The 22,104-nt window shown below is 33.9% G+C and overlaps 2 protein-coding genes across 2 annotated transcripts; both read left to right on the top strand.

Moving 5' to 3' along the window:
- The first annotated feature begins 5,006 nt into the window (after window positions 1-5,006).
- On the top strand, window positions 5,007-7,901 carry LOC145124856 (26S proteasome non-ATPase regulatory subunit 12 homolog A-like). The gene is made up of 11 exons (XM_079060323.1): window positions 5,007-5,153; window positions 5,245-5,439; window positions 5,868-5,975; window positions 6,058-6,162; window positions 6,272-6,328; window positions 6,415-6,611; window positions 6,716-6,815; window positions 6,899-7,011; window positions 7,096-7,249; window positions 7,337-7,414; window positions 7,503-7,901. The coding sequence occupies exons 1-11, from the start codon at window positions 5,151-5,153 to the stop codon at window positions 7,719-7,721; spliced, it is 1,329 nt and encodes a 442-aa protein (XP_078916449.1). The 5' UTR covers window positions 5,007-5,150; the 3' UTR covers window positions 7,722-7,901.
- A 13,059-nt stretch (window positions 7,902-20,960) lies between these two features.
- Window positions 20,961-21,870, top strand: LOC145127014 (uncharacterized). The gene is made up of 2 exons (XM_079062269.1): window positions 20,961-21,255; window positions 21,407-21,870. The coding sequence occupies exons 1-2, from the start codon at window positions 20,961-20,963 to the stop codon at window positions 21,868-21,870; spliced, it is 759 nt and encodes a 252-aa protein (XP_078918395.1).
- The last annotated feature ends 234 nt before the right edge of the window (window positions 21,871-22,104 follow it).

Genomic DNA, 22,104 nt, shown 5'->3' with positions numbered 1-22,104 from the left:
TTTCTTTATATAACTCGTTAGCAATTATACGTATTCATTCCATTAATCGTGAAGTTTCGCATTTGTGTTTCAGTTTTCTACTTCGTATTCAGTTTCCGATTTGATCAGGTATGTATATCGTTTGAATCGGATAGATCGAAGTTCATTATCAAGATTATTGCTTTTTATAATTTGTTTGGAATTACGCTTATTATCTTCGTTTTGGAGTTGTTTCATTGGAGTTCATTATCAAGATTATCAAGTTTCGAATATGTATTGGAGTTATTTCATCGGATTTTTGTTAAGTAGTTTGAGATATTTATTTCCGATCGGAGCTGATTTAATTTTTAATCAGATATATCGTTGTAATTTTTAATCTATCTTCAGAGTTTTCCTTGTCTGAAACATATACATCATATATGAATATTTTTTATTTTTTATTCATTTATATAGTGTATTATTCACTTATGAATAAACAATGTTATTAAAAAAATCAATATAAATATTGTAAGATATTTTAAATCATTCATTTACCTGTATCATCTCCCTTTGTTTTTTCAACTTTTGTTCCTTGTTCATGTACACCTTCTGGTTTTTCCTTTTCTGCAAGAGTATTAGTTTTACCTGTACTCATTGGTGACCCTGGTCAAAATTTAACAAACAAAATTGTTATTGTGTATTAATATTTTTATATATTTTTTTAAAATAAAAGTAAGACAAAATTTACCTATATCAATATTATCGAAAATAGTTTTCATTTCAGGGTGATTCCAGATTTCATCTTCTTGACTATTTAAACTTGAAATTCCAATTCCAAGGACATTGTCCACAATGTTGTCAACAACTTTATCCAACAAATTTTCATTTTCAGTTTGTTGAATAGTCTCTTCATGATTATTTGTTTCCTCAGTATGATCATCTTTTTCCTCTTCATCATTCTCATTTTCATTCCTCTTTCCATCTTTCTCTTTTACTCCAATTTCACCTTCTTTTTGATTCTTATCTGCATCGTTCTTTATTCCTTCATTCTCTGCTTCATTTGAATCAAGCAAATAATCTACTTCTGGTTGACTTGCATCATTATCACTGTCTTCTTCACCATTTCCCTCTTTATCTTCATTTTCTTTTTGATCATTTGTTTTTTGACCCATTATTGATGTCAAATTGATTCCTTCAACTCCAGTTTCATTACTTGGAAAATTAAAAAGTGTTGTGCTTTTAGTTTTTTCTTCAACAATCATATTTGTCATATTTTCTTTGAAAATTCTAAAACTTTCCTTTTCAGGGAACTTTGTCATCGCATCATTAAGCTTTGAATTCAGCTTTTCCTTCATCCTCTCAAAACTATTAAGCATTTTTTATATTTTTGATTCATATGCATATGTAACAAAAAGAAGTATATGATTAGAATTTAATATAATAATTTAATATAATCATATATTATTAACATGTTCAAACTAATTACCTCAACAGAATGATCTTCATCTTTATCAGAATCACTGTCTTCGAGATCTGTATCTCCTTCATCTTGTTCATTAACAAATTCTTCGTTTAATCCTCCAAGTCCAAATCTACCTTTTTCTTGTTCAAATGTCTCTCGATATCTAATCTTCTCTGAACTCCAATAACAAATTGTTGGACGTTTACGTGTTACTGTTAAAGCTTCTGAGTGGATGTTATCAGCATAGAACAACTGCACATAAATGATAACTAATTGATATTCATATATGAACAAGTAATATTATTTTTTACTTATTCATATATGAATAAGTAATGTAAAGCATTACGTGTGAACAAATATATTTTTCTTATTCATATATGAATATTTGCTATTAGTTTATGAATAATCAATATTATTAAAAATTGAGTATAAACATTATAATAACTTACCACCAAGAAAGCTGAAGGCCCAACAAAGAAGTTGGTATCTGAGTATGGTATGTATGAGTTTTTTGTTCTGACAAGACAGTCCAAAACATAGCTGCACCAGTCTATGTTGCTGATATCTGTTTTTCTTGAAATATAACTCAAGGGAAACAGGTTGCATCTTCCCATTGATGTTGACTCGCAAAACGTGTTGACAAAAAGAACTAAGAAGTTCAATTTGAAATTGAAATCAGCTTGTGTGGTAGAAACAATAACATTTTTGATTGCACTCAGTCGGATGATTGAATCTTTTTTAAATTGTTGCTTCCATTCATCATAACTTGTATCATCCTTAGGCCATTGATCCAGTTGTGTAAGTTTGGTTCCACCAATTGGTATGCCCAACATGTCATTAACAGACTCTGCTGTTACTTTCAATTCCTTTCCTTCAATATCTATCACCATTCTCTCAGAATCAAATTTTTGAAGAACATAAAATCCCAGCTTCAGTGGTATATCTGTGATTTTCATTTTTAACAAAGCTCCAAAACCCATAGATCTTACAGATTCTTTTTGTTCTTTGCTCATCCCAAGGATTATAGATAGTAATGCCTCTGGTGAACATCTGTTTTTCATTGAGTAAAATTCTTTTACCATTGGTTTTTTTTGTCTTTTTTGACTGGTGACTCCTTTTTTTTTGCCTTCTTCGATGGATGACTACTTTCAAAATCAGAGTCTGAATCTTGTAGTTGTTGTTTTTCAGAAGTTTTCCTTTTTGATGGACTTTTTCTGCTTTGATGCTTTATTTTCTTTGGTACTTTTGTTTCTTTTTTATCTGGGAAATGAAAACATATAATATTTGAATAAGTTACTGATATATGAATATGATATATGCTCGTTGATTTATTAATATTTATTTATTACAAAAATATAACTAATATATACAATTTTATTCATATATGAATATATTAGATATGATAGGAATTTTGTACCTTTCGCATTTTTCCTCTTCTGCATTGATCTTGTTTCTCTCATTGTTGGTGAATCTTTATCGAAAATGTTAGTGTTCTTACCTTCATTCAATAGTAAGTAGAAGATAAATGAGTTTGATATTCACGAATGAATATATGAATAAAACATATGTATTCATATTTTTTATTCACATATGAATATGTTTTGTTATATTCATATCTGAATAGAACATATGTAAGTGATTCTTGTTGTATTCACATATGAATAATGTATGTATGGCAGCAAGCTATGTTTTATTCATATGTGAATATAACATACATATTCACGAATGAATATTTGAATAAAACATATGTATTCATATATTTTTATTCACATATGAATATGTTTTGTTATATTCATATGTGAATAGAACATATGTAAGTGATTCTTGTTGTATTCACATATGAATAATGTATGTATGGCAGCAAGTTATGTTCTATTCATATGTGAATATAACATACATATTCACGACTGAATATTTGAATAAAACATATGTATTCATATTTTTTTATTCACATATGAATATGTTTTGTTATATTCATATGTGAATAGAACATATGTAAGTAATTCTTGTTGTATTCACATATGAATAATGTATGTATGGCAGCAAGATATGTTCTATTCATATGTGAATATAAAAAAACATATTCACGAATGAATATTTGAATAAAACATATGTATTCATATTTTTTTATTCACATATGAATATGTTTTGTTATATTCATATGTGAATAGAACATATGTAAGTGATTCTTGTTGTATTCACATATGAATAATGTATGTATGGCAGCAAACCATGTTCTATTCATATGTGAATATAACATACATATTCACGAATGAATATTTGAATAAAACATATGTATTCATATATTTTTATTCACATATGAATATGTTTTGTTATATTCATATGTGAATAGAACATATGTAAGTGATTCTTGTTGTATTCACATATGAATAATATATGTATGGCAGCAAGTTATGTTCTATTCATATGTGAATATAACATACATATTCATGAATAAATATTAGTTTTGCTTGTGTTCAGAAGTAAACAAAACATATTTTATTTACCTTTTTGATTTGTTCTTGGTTTTCGTTTATATGTATTCTTCACTGTTGGTGTTGTTTCTGTAAGGGTAAGTAGTTAATATTAGGAAAACATAAGCGAAATGTTAAGTAACGTTTGTATTTTGACAGAATAGTTTTGAATAGAGATGAAAAATGAAGAGATGATGTAAAATCATTTATATATCAAATAATAATGGATGATTCTTACAAAAATTTCAAGTAAATAAAGTAATAACGAAAGAGGGTTACGAGAATGAACGAGTATCATAAAAAATTGAAGTAAACAACCTTTTTTGAAGAATGAACAGTGTGAAAACAATGTTTTTAGTTCTAAATCAACTAATAATTATCGAAGATTACGAGAAATTTCAAGTAATCAAGTGATAATTTTAGAAATGATTCGAAATCGTTAAAAACTCGAGAAAAAACGCCGATGGTTACCTTTCATTGTCAAGAGTGAGGAAATGGTCTCGTTAATGTTTTCATCGGAAGACATTTTTCTTCGTTTATGTTATTTGATGCTTCTACAAATGGTTTTCTTCTTATCGATTCTTCTGCAAATGGTTTTCGTGTTATGGTGTATCGAAGAGGGAAATGGTGCTTTTCTGTCGAGATTTGACGTGTTATCAAATTACTCAAGTGCCCTGACGGTTTAATGTTTTTGGATTATTTACAAATTTGTCACCGCTCATTAATGTATTTGGATTATTTACAAGTCTGTCACCGTGCGTTTTTTAAGCTCATTAAATGATTGGCTGAGAATGGTTCCCCCATTCTCAATATTTTTTTTTTCTCAATTGAACCCTCCTCTGTATGTATATATATTTTTTATAATGAAAATTTTATTTTTCTAAAAAAATCAAGTATCTTAAAATTCACCCAATCCAACCCGAAACCCGAAATTCAATTCGGTTCGGGTATCGGTTATAGTTTCACCTGAAAAGACGGATATGGGTAAACAACAATAGGCCTTTATATAACTTCTTTTTAAAATTTTGGGGCCAATAATATCCAGAAATGGGCCTTTACTATTGGGCTAAAAGATCGAATTGGGCCGGATCGAAGACATCCGGTGTCTTGCTCAAAAAGCTATAGATGCTTTTCTTTGACACAATGTCTTCTTCTTCCCCGATCTTCTCTTCTCTCTCGCTAGGGTTTACATAAGAAGTTCGTATTTGCTTTAGATTCGACGATTTCGTCGCTCCGATCCGTAATTTGAATCCAACATGGTAAGATTTATGCTCAAATTCCACTATCTGTCCGATTAAGTTACGATTTGATTTTTCTTATTCAGATGGAACTGTTTGTGTGTGTTTTCAGGAAGGAGGGGGTAGTTTGGACTCGAAAATCGAGTCTCTATTGAATGTGGAGAAGCAAATGAGACTTAATGGCGATATAGCTGGTACAAAGAAGGCCGCGATTGATATTCTTCAACTTTGTTTCGAGGCTCGTGCTTGGAAGACACTCAATGATCAGATTGTTGTATTGTCGAAGCGGCGTGGTCAATTGAAGCAGGTAAACTTCTGCATCTTTTCTTTTTAGTAACTACGGTATAGTACCTTCTGATTTGAAGATGATCTACTGATGAACTATCACTTGCAATTAAAAATTTATATGTAGAGAATTGGTTGGAAATGCAATGTGTTGATGAATAATTGCGTGTTAATGTTGTTATTAGTTCTTACAAGCTGAGTTTTTTCTATATAAACTTATCAAAAGACGAGGCATATGGTATTCATATAGATTTGCGCTTTTGTTTGACAAGCTGTTAAGTGAATTTTAGTTGTTTTTAGTTTTTGGTTCACTTTGAGTGCAAAATTATGGTTTAATGAACTTGTTGGCTGTATGTAGAAACTAGATAACGTTTTAAGTATGGCATATTGCATCAAATTCAATGGTATCCCAAATCATAACCCTCAATTGTTCATTTCTTCTACCTACAGGCTGTAACTGCTATGGTCCAACAAGCAATGCAGTATATTGATGAAACCCCAGATATCGAGACCAAAATTGAACTCATCAAGACACTAAACAGTGTATCAGCTGGAAAGGTTTGCTTAAAAATATTATTTTGATTATTCAAAATTCTTGTTTTCTAATATCATAAAACTCAACCACTTTCTTTTGGTATAGATTTATGTAGAGATTGAGAGAGCCAGATTGATTAAAAGACTAGCAAAGATTAAGGAAGAACAAGGACAAATTGCTGAAGCTGCTGATTTGATGCAAGAAATTGCTGTCAGTTTTTCTTATTTATATATATATATATATTTACAATAAACTTTTTTATAGTTTATAAATTCATATTAATTTATTCTCACATCATTTACTTTGGTGTGTGTGACAGGTGGAAACTTTTGGGGCAATGGCTAAAACTGAAAAGATTGCTTTCATTCTTGAACAAGTGGGAAATTCTTTCTTTCTCCTTATTCTTAATCATATTTAGAAGACAAAATATAATATTATTTAATAAGTTTATATGAAATACAGGTTCGATTATGTTTAGATAGACAAGATTATGTTCGTGCTCAAATTCTTTCAAGGAAAATTAGCCCAAGAGTTTTTGATGCTGATCCTTCAAAAGAAAAGAAGAAACCAAAAGATGCTGAAGGACTTGTGGAAGAAGCCCCTGCAAATATTCCATCTTTACTTCAACTCAAAAGAATCTATTATGAACATATGATTCGGTATATTTATGGACAAGTTTTTAAATTTGGTCCCTTTAGTTTGTTGATTTGTACGGATTTGGTCCCTGAAAAGTATTTTGTTTATCTTATCTTTATAATTACAGATTCTACTCACACAGCAATGACTACCTTGAAATCTGTCGATGTTACAAATCGATATATGAAATCCCATCTGTCAAGGAAGACCCTTCTCAATGGATACCAGTAAATCTATGTCTCTTGTGAAAAAGACATAACTGCCCTTCTTGTTTTCTATAAATTTAATTTAATTTTTTTTTTTTATGTAGGTGTTGAGGAAAATTTGTTGGTATTTGGTTTTGTCACCACATGATCCGATGCAATCGAGTCTTTTGAACTCGACTTTGGAAGATAAAAACCTCTCGGAAATCCCTCACTTCAGGTGCTTATACTACTACATAACATGGGAAAAGACGTTTATGCCCTCATCCTTTCTGATTATTGTTTTTGTGTTGTGGGTTGAAAGGTCTTTGTTGAAACAAGTGATCACAATGGAAGTTGTTCAATGGACTGCTTTGTGGAATACTTTCAAAGAGGAGTTTGAAAATGAGAAGAATATGTTAGGTGGCTCTTTAGGTGACAAAGCTGCTGAGGATCTTCAGGAGAGAATAATTGAACATGTAATTATTATATTTATATTTATATTTATATTTATATTTATTATTATTTTTTTTAATTTTGAATTTTGTTATGTTATGTATCTGTAGAATATCCTGGTTGTTTCAAAGTACTATGCACGGATCACAGTAAAACGGCTTGCAGAGCTGTTGTGTCTTACTGTTGAGGTAGATTTCTTTTTATATTTTTATTCATTTATTTTTATTTATTAATATAGAATAAAATAATAAAAAGAAATGAAATTGAATATTTTAGGAAGCGGAAAAGCATTTATCTGATATGGTGGTATCAAAGGCACTAGTGGCAAAGGTGGATAGGCCTTTGGGAATTGTGTGTTTCCAAACAGCGAAAGACAGCAATGGGATTTTGAATTCATGGGCAATGAATTTGGAGAAGCTTCTGGATCTTGTTGAGAAGAGTTGCCACCAAATCCATAAGGAAACCATGGTTCACAAAGCTGCTTTGAAAGCTTGAGACTCAACACTGTTTTCTTATTTTTAGTAAACATATTATTGCATTTCGTTACTTCACTTGGGTTTTACTTTTATTTGTTTATCTTTTTGTGACCTTGTTGCTGAATTTGAATTTGGATCAGAAATAGCATGTAACATGTTGTACCTTGTTTTAGTAATTCTATTCGGTGTTTGGTTATCATATTAAGTTACCATTGGTTCATAAAAATAAAATGTTGCTGGACAGTGGACACCTCATCAGCAATAAGGATCATAGAATCATAACCTACTTTTTAATTTCTCCGTCTGTTCAATCCATATCACTAAATCCTGCACTTCATGACTGTCTTACATGCCAAACTATTAATCTTATTTCCTTTTTGATGAGATGATGTTTCTTTTTTGGGTTAATTATAGAAACAAAGAGGGATAATATTGAAAATTTTCAATAAATGGTAAGCAAATTTCTTTTTAGATCACTTGTTTCTAAACAGTATTCAATAGATAATTCATTTTTTTTTTTTGAACTTTTCATTTATTTGGTTCTATAGTGACATTTGTGTTGTCTATAAGGACATTCAATATGACAAAATTTGTTCTTTTAGGTGTATTAGAACCTAGTGATCTATTGAGTACAAAACGGCATAAAAAAACAAACTGTTGTGTATTACTTGATTGCTATTTTAGACAAAACTTCATAAATGGTCCCTATAGTTTTCCAAAATCTAGGATATGGTCCCTAACTTCAGAAAACATCATAGAAGGTCCCTATGGTTTTTAATTTCTATCATAGTTGGTTCCTCACCCACCCAAAAAGACTTCTATACCCTTTTAATTTTTTTATATTTAATTTTAATTAAACTTATTTAAAAAAAAACACAATAAATAGTGGGCACACACATCTCTCTCTCTCTCTCTCTCTCTCACACACACACACACACACACACACACACACACACACACACACACACACACACACACACACACACACACACACAACCAACATCATAGACCCACCTTTCTTTCCTATTTCTTACTCATGTAAACAACCATTAAAACCCTAGCAAACCAGTGTTGGCAACATGATTTCTTGACGCTAACTCAATACCCCACACCTGCTTCTGGACACCGATGGAACCAACTACTACCGACCTCTTCCCCTTCCCCTGATGTCGTCGATTTTTGAGTGTGAGGGGTACGCACAGACCAGTTGAGGGACGAAGGAAATGATAGGTAACCGCAATTCAATCAAAGTTTAAATCTTAATCCAAATCCTCGTCTTCATCTTTGATTTGCCTCTAATATGAACAAGCAAATTTTGGGAAACCACAGGACCATTTATGAAGTTTTGTTGCTATTTTATGATATTAACCTAATACTTTCTCATTTGTTCGGTCTATAACCTGATTTTTTTTCCTAGCAACTTTCAAGAGTTGCTTATCTTTTTGGTTTGATAAATTTGGCATTTTCCCAAGTTAACTCTTAGTTAACATTGCTTAGGTTGCATGCAACACCATGATTTATTATTAGAGAAATGTTACTGTAGCACAATAAACTTTTTTCATTTGGTTGATTTTAAAAGGTTATCCGGTGACCAAGTTTATGTAGCAATGCTGACATGGAAGCATTTACCACGTATATGACATGCTAACTTACCCTTATTAATTGAAACCCTTTTCGATGCACCTCCTTCATCTTCATTTCCTTATATGTTACACCTAAAAATCCTAAAAACTCTAAATCCATCGATCATAATGTCATCGTCTTCTTCTACAACTCAACCATAAACCATCTTGGTAACCAAGGGGAAGCGAAGAAGTACAAACGTGAGTTCATTGTCTTCGAAAAGATCTCATGGATAGCCAAAAATCATGCACGCCGATTTTGGAACTGTCCAAACTCTATGGTACTCTCCGATCTTTGTTCCAGTGAAGCATAGTGTAAGGCTTTGTTAAGCAAATGTAATTTTTTGAGTTGTGATCTTTGTGAGCTTCAATTTTGATATTTTTGAGCTCTGATTTTGATATGTGATGTTTGGTGAGCTCCGACTTGAGCTGTGATTTTTGTGAGCTCCAAAAACCATGCATGCCAATTTGATTGTGATCGTCATAGCCCCGATTTACCTTTCATACTTGTTAGGTTCGTTTGTTGTTGGTCTGATTATACTATTCTGTTTGATATCTATGTTAGCTTAGATTTCATTGTTAGGTACTTGTAGTGTAATGATATATTGTTTTGAGTGTAACCCTAAACATATGGGACCTAATTATTCCTTCTTAATCATGCAAATAACTTTTCCCATTGATAAATTACATATTACATTCCAAAATAGGAAACCAAGTTTCATACGTGTACCATTTTCATACATGCCATGCAGAATATTAAATAAAACTAAAGACAAACAAAATTATATATTTTAAACACATCCAAACACATCATCGCCAAGTACACTCATATTATAGATTAAGAACTTTTTCCGTTGAATTTCCTAGAGCATCATCACCACCCACTCTCTTAACCCGATTTCAACTTCAAAATTCTATTCGGCTTTATTTTCCTTATCCTTATCAATATCTCAGAAATAGTGTAACATCCGTTTCCCATAATGGATCCGTGGATGGTATAAGAGAGTTAAAAGCATGTTTTTCTTAGGAAAACCATGTGCTACGATGTGGCGCATAGGGTGTTACGACATGGCATGCGCGATCGTGAATGTGCATTTTAGGAAGTCGCCACGACGTGACAGTAGAGTGGCCACGACATGGCGTGCATGGCAACCCAAGCCCATGAGTTTTTAGGGTTCTCTCCATATTTAAGCACCTTAACTTCAGGTTAGGGCATCATTTCCAGCCTCCAACCTCTCCATTTCAAAAACACTACCCCCTTTGAGTGTTCTTGGCCATTTGAAGACTCATTTCTCATATTTTGGTGTGGATCTTGAAGACCAAGTTTCTTATAAAGTGTTTTGGTGAAGGGCTCAAGTGTAGATCTAGCAAGAGGACTTCACTTATGGACCATTGTGAGTAAAAAGCTTCCATCTTGATCTTTAGTTTGCTAGATCTTGTACTTTGATCATTTATGTCCCTTTTTTTGGTCCTTGTGAGCTTGTGCTTGGAGTTGAGTGAACTCCAGAACCTCTTGATTTTATTTTATCATCTCATAATCTGGTTGGATTGGGAAAGTTTGCATCTTGATCTTGTTCTTGAAGCCATGTATGTTTTGGGAAGGGTTTTGAAAGAACACTTTTCTAAACTTTCGTATTTCTGAAAGACCCAAACTTTCATACTTGAAAATTTTTACTCCAAAACATGCTACATGCATATTTATAAAACTCAATATCTTACATTGATAAAGTGATTACAAAAGATTGAATACAAACCGACTATGTTTTAATATTTTACATAACTACCCAGGATATTGTAATTTTATACAAACATAAACCGAAATACAAAAGTAAGAGTAAAAACTATTCTATATCTTCCGACAGTATACGATTATACTAGTTACTTATCTCCTACAAATTTGTTAAACATTGAGAGGGGTAAGCGGTGACGCTTAGTGAGTTCAATAATAAATACAATATAACGTTATGCCATATATATACTTCAATATGGCAGAAGCAAAGAGGAACAAGGAACAACAAAAGTATATGTGAATCATGAGACAAACTTTCCATATCAATCAATGATTTGATACAAATATATACGATCAATAAAGCTTCGGCCCAAATGGCACAGAAGACATACACTTTCCGATGTAAACATTTCGGTAGATTTCAGGCTTATAGCCCTGTCTAACCATCTGCCAATGTCATAGAATAAAAGTCATTCTCTTACGGAGACATGCTCTACATGGCCAGAGGCTACGTACCAGTACCACCGTGAATCTAAGTCATTTCGCTGATCACATGGTCAAAGGTATAGCTTTGCTATCATAAATAGCGGAAATAAAAATAACACAGGAAAATAACCCGGAATAATAACACTGAAAAGCACATAGCACATATAACACATAACATACAATTGTTCCTATATATTAAACTCACCTTGAAATAACCGGGGGTCAAAATAATAATTTGTGCAGCATTTCGGCTCTAAATATGACTTTATTCGTTGAAAACCGGGAGATTTATTGAAAAACCGGGCTCTGCAAAGGTAGAGCTTCAAACCGAAAAGATAAATTTCTCGGGCTTCACGGGCACTTCGGGGCGGGTTTCGGGTGTTAAAAATGATATCAAGGCTTCGGGGGATGTCAAAATAATAAAAATATTAAAAAGGGGGTGAAAATGGTTAATTTCCCATTTTTACGCGGGAGGGTTCGCAGCCCTCCTATTTATAGGGTGAGATCCGAAGTCATCGGCCGAGAGGGGCGAGTCAGCGAGGGCAGGTGGCATCAGGAGGCGAAGGCACGCGGCGACGTCGGATGCGAGACACGGAAGCAAGCTCGGACGCGAGGCACCTGGTGCGAGGCGCATCAGACGTGGATTGGACCGCTGTTCGGACGAATCAGAAGGCGACGCGTCATCGGCTGGGTCTTCGGCTCGGACACGTGGCGCGCATGACTCACCGAAATCGGCCTTATCCTTGCGAGGTTTCTCGGAAATTGTGCCCCGAACTTCTAAAATCCATAACTTTTGCATACGGGCTCCCTTTTTGACGTTATTTATATGCACGCGTAGGTAAAGTCATGCTATACAACTTTCGTTTAGACTTCGTTGGCTAAATTTGACTTTATTTTTAATATTATTATTTTTAATAGACCGGGACAGGAAAATCCGTTAAAAATTCATAACTTCTTCATCCGATGTCCGTTTTCGTCTGTCTTTTTACCGTTGTACTACTATTGACGAGACCTTCAATTCTCGTTTAGGTTGTGTCGGCTAAAAACCACTCGATCTAAAATTCGAGTTTTTAGTTGTCTACTGCTAAACTGAAACTTAGAAAAATCATAACTTCCTCATATGAAGTCAGATTTGGGCTTCCTTTTTATGAAAATTCTCGGTTTAACAAGTACTACGACTTTCGTTTAGATCACCAAGGCTAAAAAGTAGTTTACCAAAAACTCACTTTTTACGTCATTCGGCGTCGTGCCGGTTTTGTCGCGGATCTTCGGTTGGTCATAACTTCTTCGTTATAACTCGGATTTCGACGAGGTTTTCGCCTACATGTTTCTAACGAGATTATCTACAACTTTCAATAATAAAATTTTACTTATTTCAAATTTTATATTTTCACTAAATTTCACTATTTGGCTTTTAATTGGAATCTCATAAGACTTCCAATATTTTCTGAGTGATTCTAAACATAGTTTTACTTCAATTCTAGTAAGAACTATCTGTTAGAACTCAACACTCAATTTCACATAATATTTCATAATATTATTCTCTTTTATAATTTACAATACACGATTTCAAAACGTGTATGTTACAAATACCTCCTCCTTTTGAGGATTTCGTCCCCGAAATCACAACGATTAAAATAAATGGGGATACTTCGCTCTTATTTAATTCTTATTCTCCCAAGTATAATTTGGGCCTCGATGGTGCTTCCACTTGACAAGCACCAAATCCACTTCTTTATTATGTAGATTAGTCGTTCATTTGTTTATGATCTTTTTAGGTTTTTCTACATATCTTAACTTATTATCCAATTTCTCTTAGGATAACGGAATCGTTTCATCATATACGCTCAAGAATTTGCACAGATAACTCACATGAAATACATCATGAATACCTGCCAAATCTTCAAGCAATTCTAAGCGGTATGCTTGTTTACCAATCCTCTGGATGATTTTGAAAAGACCAACAAATCTAGGACTTAGTTTTCCTTTCTTTCTCAAATTTCATAATACCTTTCCACGGGGTTACCTTCAGTATCACCCACTTGGAATTCTATGGGTCATCTTCTTTTTTCTGTATAGGACTTCTGTCGATCCTGGGCCGCTTTCATTTTTTCTCATACAATTCGAATCTTATCGGTGGTGTCTTGAATCATTTCAGGGCCTCCACGGATCTTCTGTCCTATGTCTCGCCAACATAATGGCGTACGGCATTTACGACCATATAATGCTTCATATGGTGGCATTTTGATTGAAGCGTGGTAACTGTTATTATACGGAAATTCGACAAGAGGTAAGTACTTATCCCAGTTATCACCGAACTCCAAGACACATGCACAAAGCATATCTTTTACTGTTTGGATCGTTCTCTCCGTTTGACTATCTGTCCGGGGATGATAAGCTGTGCTGAGAGCAATTCGAGATCCCAATCCACGTTGCATGCTCTCCCAAAAATGAGAAGTGAAGCGAGTATCACGATCGGAAATAATCTTTAGTGACACATCATGTCTCGCGATGATTTCGTCTAAGTAAACTTGTGCGTATTTCTCCATTGGAGCCGTTTCACGCATGGCGAGAAAATATGCACTCTTAGTCAGCCGGTCGACAATTATCCAAATGTTATTATTCTATATAGCAATCTTTGGCATTTGGAGCAGCATTAGGTATAAGATCAATTCGGAATTCTACTTGCCTATCCGGGGTAGGCCAGGCAATTCGTCGGGGGAAAACATCAGGGTATTCATTAATGACGGGATTTTCAATTACAGTTTTCTTCCCCTCTTTTGAGATATCAACTGTATAAGCCGGATAGGTAGAATATCCCTTCGATATAAATTTACGAGTTTTTAAGAAAGAATTTTTTTTTACCATAGACATAAATAGAATCTTCCCTTTCGATAGGGATGAGTACTATCTTTTCGTAGCACAAGAATTTTGCGCGGTTCTTTGAAAACCGATCAATGCCAAGAATAATATCAAAGTTGGGCAAGGAGATAGGAATTAGGTTGGCAAGAAGATTATAACCTTCAATTCCTATGACACTATCTCTATAGACTTTATCAGCAAGTAATGATATACTTCCTATGTTATCTATATGAAATGATTGGACAAATGCGTAACAAGCAATTTGAAAAGAATGTGCGAATTTATAAGGCACGAAACAATCTGAGGCATGAAAATCAAATAAGATGTGAGCATATCTAGATTTTATGAGAAAATTACTAGTCACAACATTCAGGTTCTCGCATGCCTCTTCTACGGTAATCTGGAATACACAGCTTTTAGCTTTTGGCACCTCCTCCTTTTTAGTTGGAGTACTCTTTGATTGTTGAACGGAAACTTGACTCCCCGCCATTTGACTAGTAAGAGTAGGGCAGAAATGTTTCTTGTGGCCAGTAACACCACATGCATAGCCAGTACCATCTCTAGCTAATGATTGCTCAATCCTTTAATGAAGATCGTTATATTTTTATCGACTACCTCGACCATCTACTTCTTCAATATTCTTACTGAAGTTTCGTCACTATACAAGACATGGTTCTCTGAACCAATAAACTCCTTTCGCGGATTTATACTAATCAGACTCGATTCTTTATGACCACTAAGGTTCGAATGGAAATCGTCTCCTTAGTCATCACCGAAACAAAGGTAATGACATACTTGAACAAGAACGGAATCAATTATTAGCTTCTTGGTAACCTTGTGACTTTCCCTGATCCAAGTGTGAGTCCTGTGCTTCCAGTAGTATAGGCCTCTACGACTATTCACACCTACTCATACTCGTCCCAAGTATTGTCTCGCAGTTATCCAAGTCACCATTTAAAATCACAAAACAACTTATCACACATGAACGTGTTTAAACAAATACATACAACAATTTCTCCTAGACTCAATTAGGGTTTTCGCGTTTCTATCAAACATATCTTGGATTACCTATACTCGCCTTCTAGGATTCTTCTCACGCATATGCTCAATCTAGCATATTCTAATACTTTTCCATAGGTCGATAGAAATTTTACTTCCAATTCTTCATATAAATTCTTTCTCGGGTAGTATCTACTCTGCAAGATACACTATACCAGAATTTACTCTAGCAGCGTGGAGACAAACGGTTTTCAACTACTTGCATCATCTTCTAACTTATGTAATTCACCATGCACATTTGTTAATTTCATCATCCTTCCATGACATCGTCATTCATGTATCTGAGTAAGTCTTCTTCTCATGGTTGTATCTTTTAAGTCTACTTCATATGAGTCTATCCTAAAAAGTCTGCATTATAGCTGCATCTCAGCAAGCTCTACTAGCTTCAAATTGGTTCTCTGTCATTCCTAACTACAACATCTCTTCTTATATAATAATATGAGTGTATATCTTCTTCAACTAAGTACTCTACCTTACTCTAACAAGTAAGCCACTCAGTCTTTTCACAACCAAATAACCTATTTCACCATCCTAATCATGTATGTTAAAGTCGGCTTAACACACAATGGAATTTCTATAAGGATGTGATAGAAGTCGCTTTGTATTATTAAATTCTAAGTCTGAACATCCTGTATAGGGTTACTAATCGAACTACATACTACATCACAAAGTCTTGGTCTATTGAGTCTAAAAACTTCATTAGCCTTTCCTTTGATCTTCATTTAATTCTTCTAAATCTTGTACCACATTAATTTCAATACTGTTGAAGTATTTATCACCATCCTCGGTTCTTCCGACTCTATAAACAATCACTGCTTCAATCTGGACAGCGGTGGAACAACTTCATGGATTTGTACCAATACATTTATCTTGCCCAAACGTGTTTCAAACACACATCTTTCTTCCAAATATGTTACTATATATCAAACATACTTTAAATGTATAATACCACTCTATTGGTATTAATACACTATTTACGATAACACTTCATATTTATTATTTTACAATATCCTGCGATCGTTTATTTATAAACTTATCGATGTCAACTATCATAAGTCTCTTTATCATTTCGAAAAGTATCATGTAAATTCTATTACGAAAATTCTTAGAATTATGAACATAAAATTTTCTAAACCAAGGTCGGCAACAGACGTTAAACTTTCTCAAATAATAGCAATATAGGTATGAAACCTAAAGCATGCTATATTTACTTATCATTTAGCACTTAATAGAATATAAGACATATCTCCTCTTAATATTCTAGTGCTTGTCCCCATTAGGTATTCAACCTAAAGTATATTAGATACATATCGTATCATCTTCACTTAACAATCCATGTTTAAATCTAGAAATTCTCAAAATTCCTAGTTCACAAAAAACAAATTCTCTGATATTTTTGAAGTAACTTAATATCTTAGAATACTAGGGTTTATCGCTACCCAATACCCAACTTAAGTATTTCCTATGGTTTGTATCCATATATTTACAATGATTCAATTCATATATTGAACTTCCAATAGTTTAAGTCTAAATACCAATCCATGGAATTTAGTTCACTTAAACCACCGCTCTGATACCATGAGTGAAAGAACCCCTTTCTAAACTTTCGTTTTTCTGAAAGACCCAAACTTTCATACTTGAAATTTTTTACTCCAAAACATGCTACAAGCATATTTATAAAACTCAATATCTTACATTGATAAAGTAATTACAAAAGATTGGATACAAACCGACTATGTTTTAATATTTTACATAGCTACCCAGGATATTGTAATTTTATACAAACATAAACCGAAATACAAAAGTAATAGTAAAAACTATTCTACATCTTCCGACAGTATACGATTATACTAGTTACTTATCTCCTGCAAATTTGTTAAACATTGAGAGGGGTAAGCGGTGACGCTTAGTGAGTTTAATAATAGATACAATATAACGTTATGCCATATATATACTTCAATATGGCAGAAGCAAAAAGGAACAAGGAATAACAAAAGCATATGTGAATCATGAGACAAACTTTCCATATCAATCAATGATTTGATACAAAGATATACGATCAATAAAGCTTCGGCCCAAATGGCACAGAAGACATACACTTTCTGATGTAAACATTTCGATAGATTTCAGGCTTATAGCCCTGTCTAACCATCTGCCAATGCCATAGAATAGAAGTCATTCTCTTACGGAGACATGCTCTACATGGCCAGAGGCTACGTACCAGTACCACCGTGAATGTAAGTCCTTTCACTGATCACATGGTCAAAGGTATAGCTTTGCTATCATAAATAGCGGAAATAAAAATAACACGGGAAAATAACCCGGAATAATAACACTGAAAAGCACATAGCACATATAACACATAACATACAATTGTTCCTATATATTAAACTCACCTTGAAATTACCGGGGGTCAAAATAATAATTTGTGCAGCATTTCGGCTCTAAATATGACTTTATTCGTTGAAAACCGGGAGATTTATTGAAAAACCGGGCTCTGTAAATGTAGAGCTTCAAACCGAAAAGATAAATTTTTCGGGCTTCACGGGCACTTCGGGGCGTGTTTCGGGTGTTAAAAATGATATCGGGGCTTCGGGGGATGTCAAAATAATAAAAATATTAAAAAGGGGGTGAAAAATGGCTAATTTCCCATTTTTACTCGGGAGGGTTCGCAACCCTCCTATTTATAGGGTGAGATCTGAAGTCATCGGCCGAGAGGGGTGAGTCAGCGAGGGCAGGTGGCATCAGGAGGCGAAGACACGCGACGACGTCTTTAGTTTAGGTAAAATCATGCTCTACAACTTTATATGCACGCGTAGGTAAAATCATGCTCTACAACTTTAGTTTAGACTTCGTTGGCTAATTTTGACTTTATTTTTAATATTTTTTTTTTAACAGACCGGGACAGGGGAATCCGTTAAAAATTCATAACTTCTTCATCCGATGTCCGTTTTCGTCTGTCTTTTTACCGTTGTACTACTATTGACGATACATTCAATTCTCATTTAGGTTGTGTCGGCTAAAAATCACTCGATCTAAAATTCGAGTTTTTAGCTGTCTACTGCTAAGCTGAAACTTAGAAAAATCATAACTTCCTCATATGAAGTCAGATTTGGGCGTTCTTTTTATGAAAATTCTCGGTTTAACAAGTACTACGACTTTCGTTTAGATCACCAAGGCTAAAAAGTAGTTTATCAAAAACTCACTTTTTACGTCATTCGACGCCGTGCCGGTTTTGTCGTGGATCTTCGGTTGGTCATAACTTCTTCGTTATAACTCGGATTTCGATGAGGTTTTTGCCTACATGTTTCTAACGAGATTATCTACAACTTTCAATAATAAAAATTTACTTATTCAAATTTTATATTTTCGCTAAATTTCACTATTTGGCTTTTAATTGGAATCTCATAAGACTTCCAATATTTTCTGAGTGATTCTAAACATAGTTTTACTTCAATTCTAGTAAGAACTATCTGTTAGAACTCAACACTCAATTTCACATAATATTTCATAATATTATTCTCTTTTATAATTTACAATACACGATTTCAAAACGTGTATGTTACAGGTTTTATGCTATTAAGGACTTAGAGTTGCAGATCTAGCTTTATGATGGAGTCCTAATGGATAAAGTTGGAAACTTTATCCATTAAGTCGATAAAAAGAACTAGATCTAAAATTTTGGGCTTTGGTCTAAAGGAATTAAGCACTTAATGGAGATTTTAGCATTCTGCCAGACGTCACGACGTGGCCTAGGGTTTTCCACGATGTGGTGGTGCTTGGAATCGCAACTATTTTGTCTTGGCATTGCCACGACGTGGTAAAGGAGGGCCCATGATGTGGCAATATCCTGCATGTTGACTTTTTGACCTTTCGTTAACATAATGTGGCCAGGTAGGGCCCACGACGTGGCGTTGACTTTGTAGACCCTTGACCGTTGACTTTTGACCATTTTGACTTGGGATCAAACTTGGAGGATTTGGGTTGTTAATTGAGGATTCATATCTTTTGTGGTGATTAGTCGGCTTGTGGGATTGAGCAGTGCAAGGTATGAAAGTGTTGTTGTGCTTCTTCGGTTCATCAGTTCAGGTGAGTTTATCACTATGCCATATATCTCATTGTATATCCTTTACATGGTAGGATAGATGTATTGTTTAGAGTACAAGTATGTAACACCCTGTTTTAGATGTTTCTTAATTTAGGGTTTGTGGGCTGCAATTCAGTCAAGAAAAGGCTTTGTGCTTTGAGGAAGTGAAATTTAGATCTTATTGAGGGATGATAATATTGGTTATGAGGTCTGAGCCCTTGATTGATGAAAAATAAATACATCAAGGGCATTTTAGTCTTTTTAATTTTCCGATGGACCAAAAGCACAAGCAAACTAGCTCAAAAGGACAACCAATCCAAAAAATCCGTGGTTTGGACCAAAACCCAGAAAAAATGCATACCACAAGGACCATTTTTGCAGTTTTGTCTTTTTATATTAATATCAACTGTGGTTTCCACGAGTTATAACCTAGATGTGAATAAACCAAGAAAGTGACTTATAAAGCCACTACAAGATAAACCAAAAGAAAAATACATAAATGCATCCCTTATTACATTATTTGTTAATTGATTTGCAAACTGACTTCACTGTGTTGTTAATTTCATTGCAAATTACATACAAAACATCAATGTCACATATTTAATGTTTGTAAAAGATGAGCTACGGATATTCGATATTGATATCTGTATCCGTATCCAAATTTTTAGATATCTGAATTTTGGATACGGATTCAGATATTAAAATTCACTATCCGAAGTCAAAGAGGCCCAATACTTTCTTGTATAGATATTACTATGATGTCAGTGATATTTTACATAACTTATTAAGCTTTGTGTTTATAATTGTTGATTAAATGTTTTTAGTACGTTTTCAAACAAAGGGAATGACAAGGTGTGACTGTACACACCATTAACATTATGATATGAAACTTCTACATGTTTTTGTGATTTACTCTGATTTTGAATACTTAGGTCTTTGAGTGTCAAACAATGGTTTTCTAACTCATTACAGGTTTCACAAAGATACAAGTTAAAATAAATGTTTGGGTAAGTATATTTTAAAAATTAAACTGTTTGACATGTAATAATATTTTTGCCTTTTAGTTATCAAAAACTCATTGTTGCACCGTTTTGGACAATTAACCAATATTCCCCTTAACCTAAGGCTACCCGGAGTGGAGAGGTCTCCACGTGTGAGATGCTTACGTGCAGGGCCTCTCCACGCGTGAACACCGTCCCCATTTATAGTGGGTTGGTTGTGGCGTGAAGACGATGACGAAAGAAGACGAAGAAGCTGATTGGCTGGTCAATTTTCGACCGTTTGAAAGCATTTAATAAAAAATATATTTTTAATTTTTAATTTACTCTCTCTATATATACATCCATTTTACATATATTTTTCAAAACAAAACACACAAACTCTTTCAAATCAAACACACACATTCAACAAAAAATGGATGACGATTCTGATGACGAGTTGGTATTGCACACACTATTGTCTGCGACACAAGACATGGTTCGTGAGAGAGGCGAAATTTCACACGGCGACAAGAAGCATAGAAAATGGATCAACCGGGATCGAGAGGCGGAAAATGAACTTTTGGTACGTGATTATTTTGCCACTGATAGTTTATATGATCTATCGAAATTTGAAGAACGTTTTCGTATTAGTAGAAATTTATTCTTATGTATATTTAGAGATTTGGAACGTAATTATGAGTTTTTCCAATTACGATGGGATGCTAGAGGTAAATGTGGTTTTACTACAATACAAAAAATGTACGACCGCTCTTAGACAATTGAGATATGGCATAACCGCAGACGCATCAGATGAGTATTTGAAAATGTCTGAGAGGACGGGTCGAGAATGTACATATCTTTTCTGTGAGTATGTTATAGAGCTTTACCGTGACATATTCTTGCGACATCCGACTAAAAGTGATGTTGAACAGTTGTATGTTGCGCATCAAGCTAAACATGGTTTTCCAAGGATGCTTGGTAGTATTGATTGTACACATTGGGAGTGGGCAAATTGTCCCAATGTGTGGCATGGTCAATTCACGCGAGGTGATCATGGAGTCCCGACTGTTATATTAGAGGCGGTTGTTTCACATGACCTATGGTTTTGGCATGCATTCTTTGGTATGGAAGGGTCCAACAATGACCTGAATGTGCTTCAAGCGTCTCCGATATTTAATAATATTTTGCAGGGTAAAGCACCAGACATGTCATACATTGTGAATGGAAATGAATATAAGTATGGGTATTACCTAGGTGATGGGATATATCTAGAGTATGCTACAATTGTCAAGTCATATTCATTTCCAGCTGATGAAAAACGAAAATTGTTCAAGTTGGCATAAGAATCTGCACGGAAGATGTGGAACGAGCGTTTGGATTCCTAAAACAAAAGTGGCATATAATCAAACATCCGACGCGAACATGGGATAGGGCAAAACTAACGACAATGTTGACTGCTTGTGTTATTTTACATAACATGATAATAGAAGAAAAGGGCAGGCCTATTTGTTCATATACTGGGAACAATATACTTAATCCACCTGCAGTAATACAAGTTGGCAACCCAACATACTTCT

The sequence above is a fragment of the Lactuca virosa genome, chromosome 7, assembly GCF_052849685.1.
Source record: "Lactuca virosa cultivar CGN04683 chromosome 7, Lactuca_virosa_CGN04683_v6, whole genome shotgun sequence".
Classification (NCBI taxonomy): Eukaryota; Viridiplantae; Streptophyta; class Magnoliopsida; order Asterales; family Asteraceae; genus Lactuca; species Lactuca virosa.
Note: the sequence above shows the minus strand (reverse complement) of the source record. Positions and strands in the feature narration are given on the sequence as shown.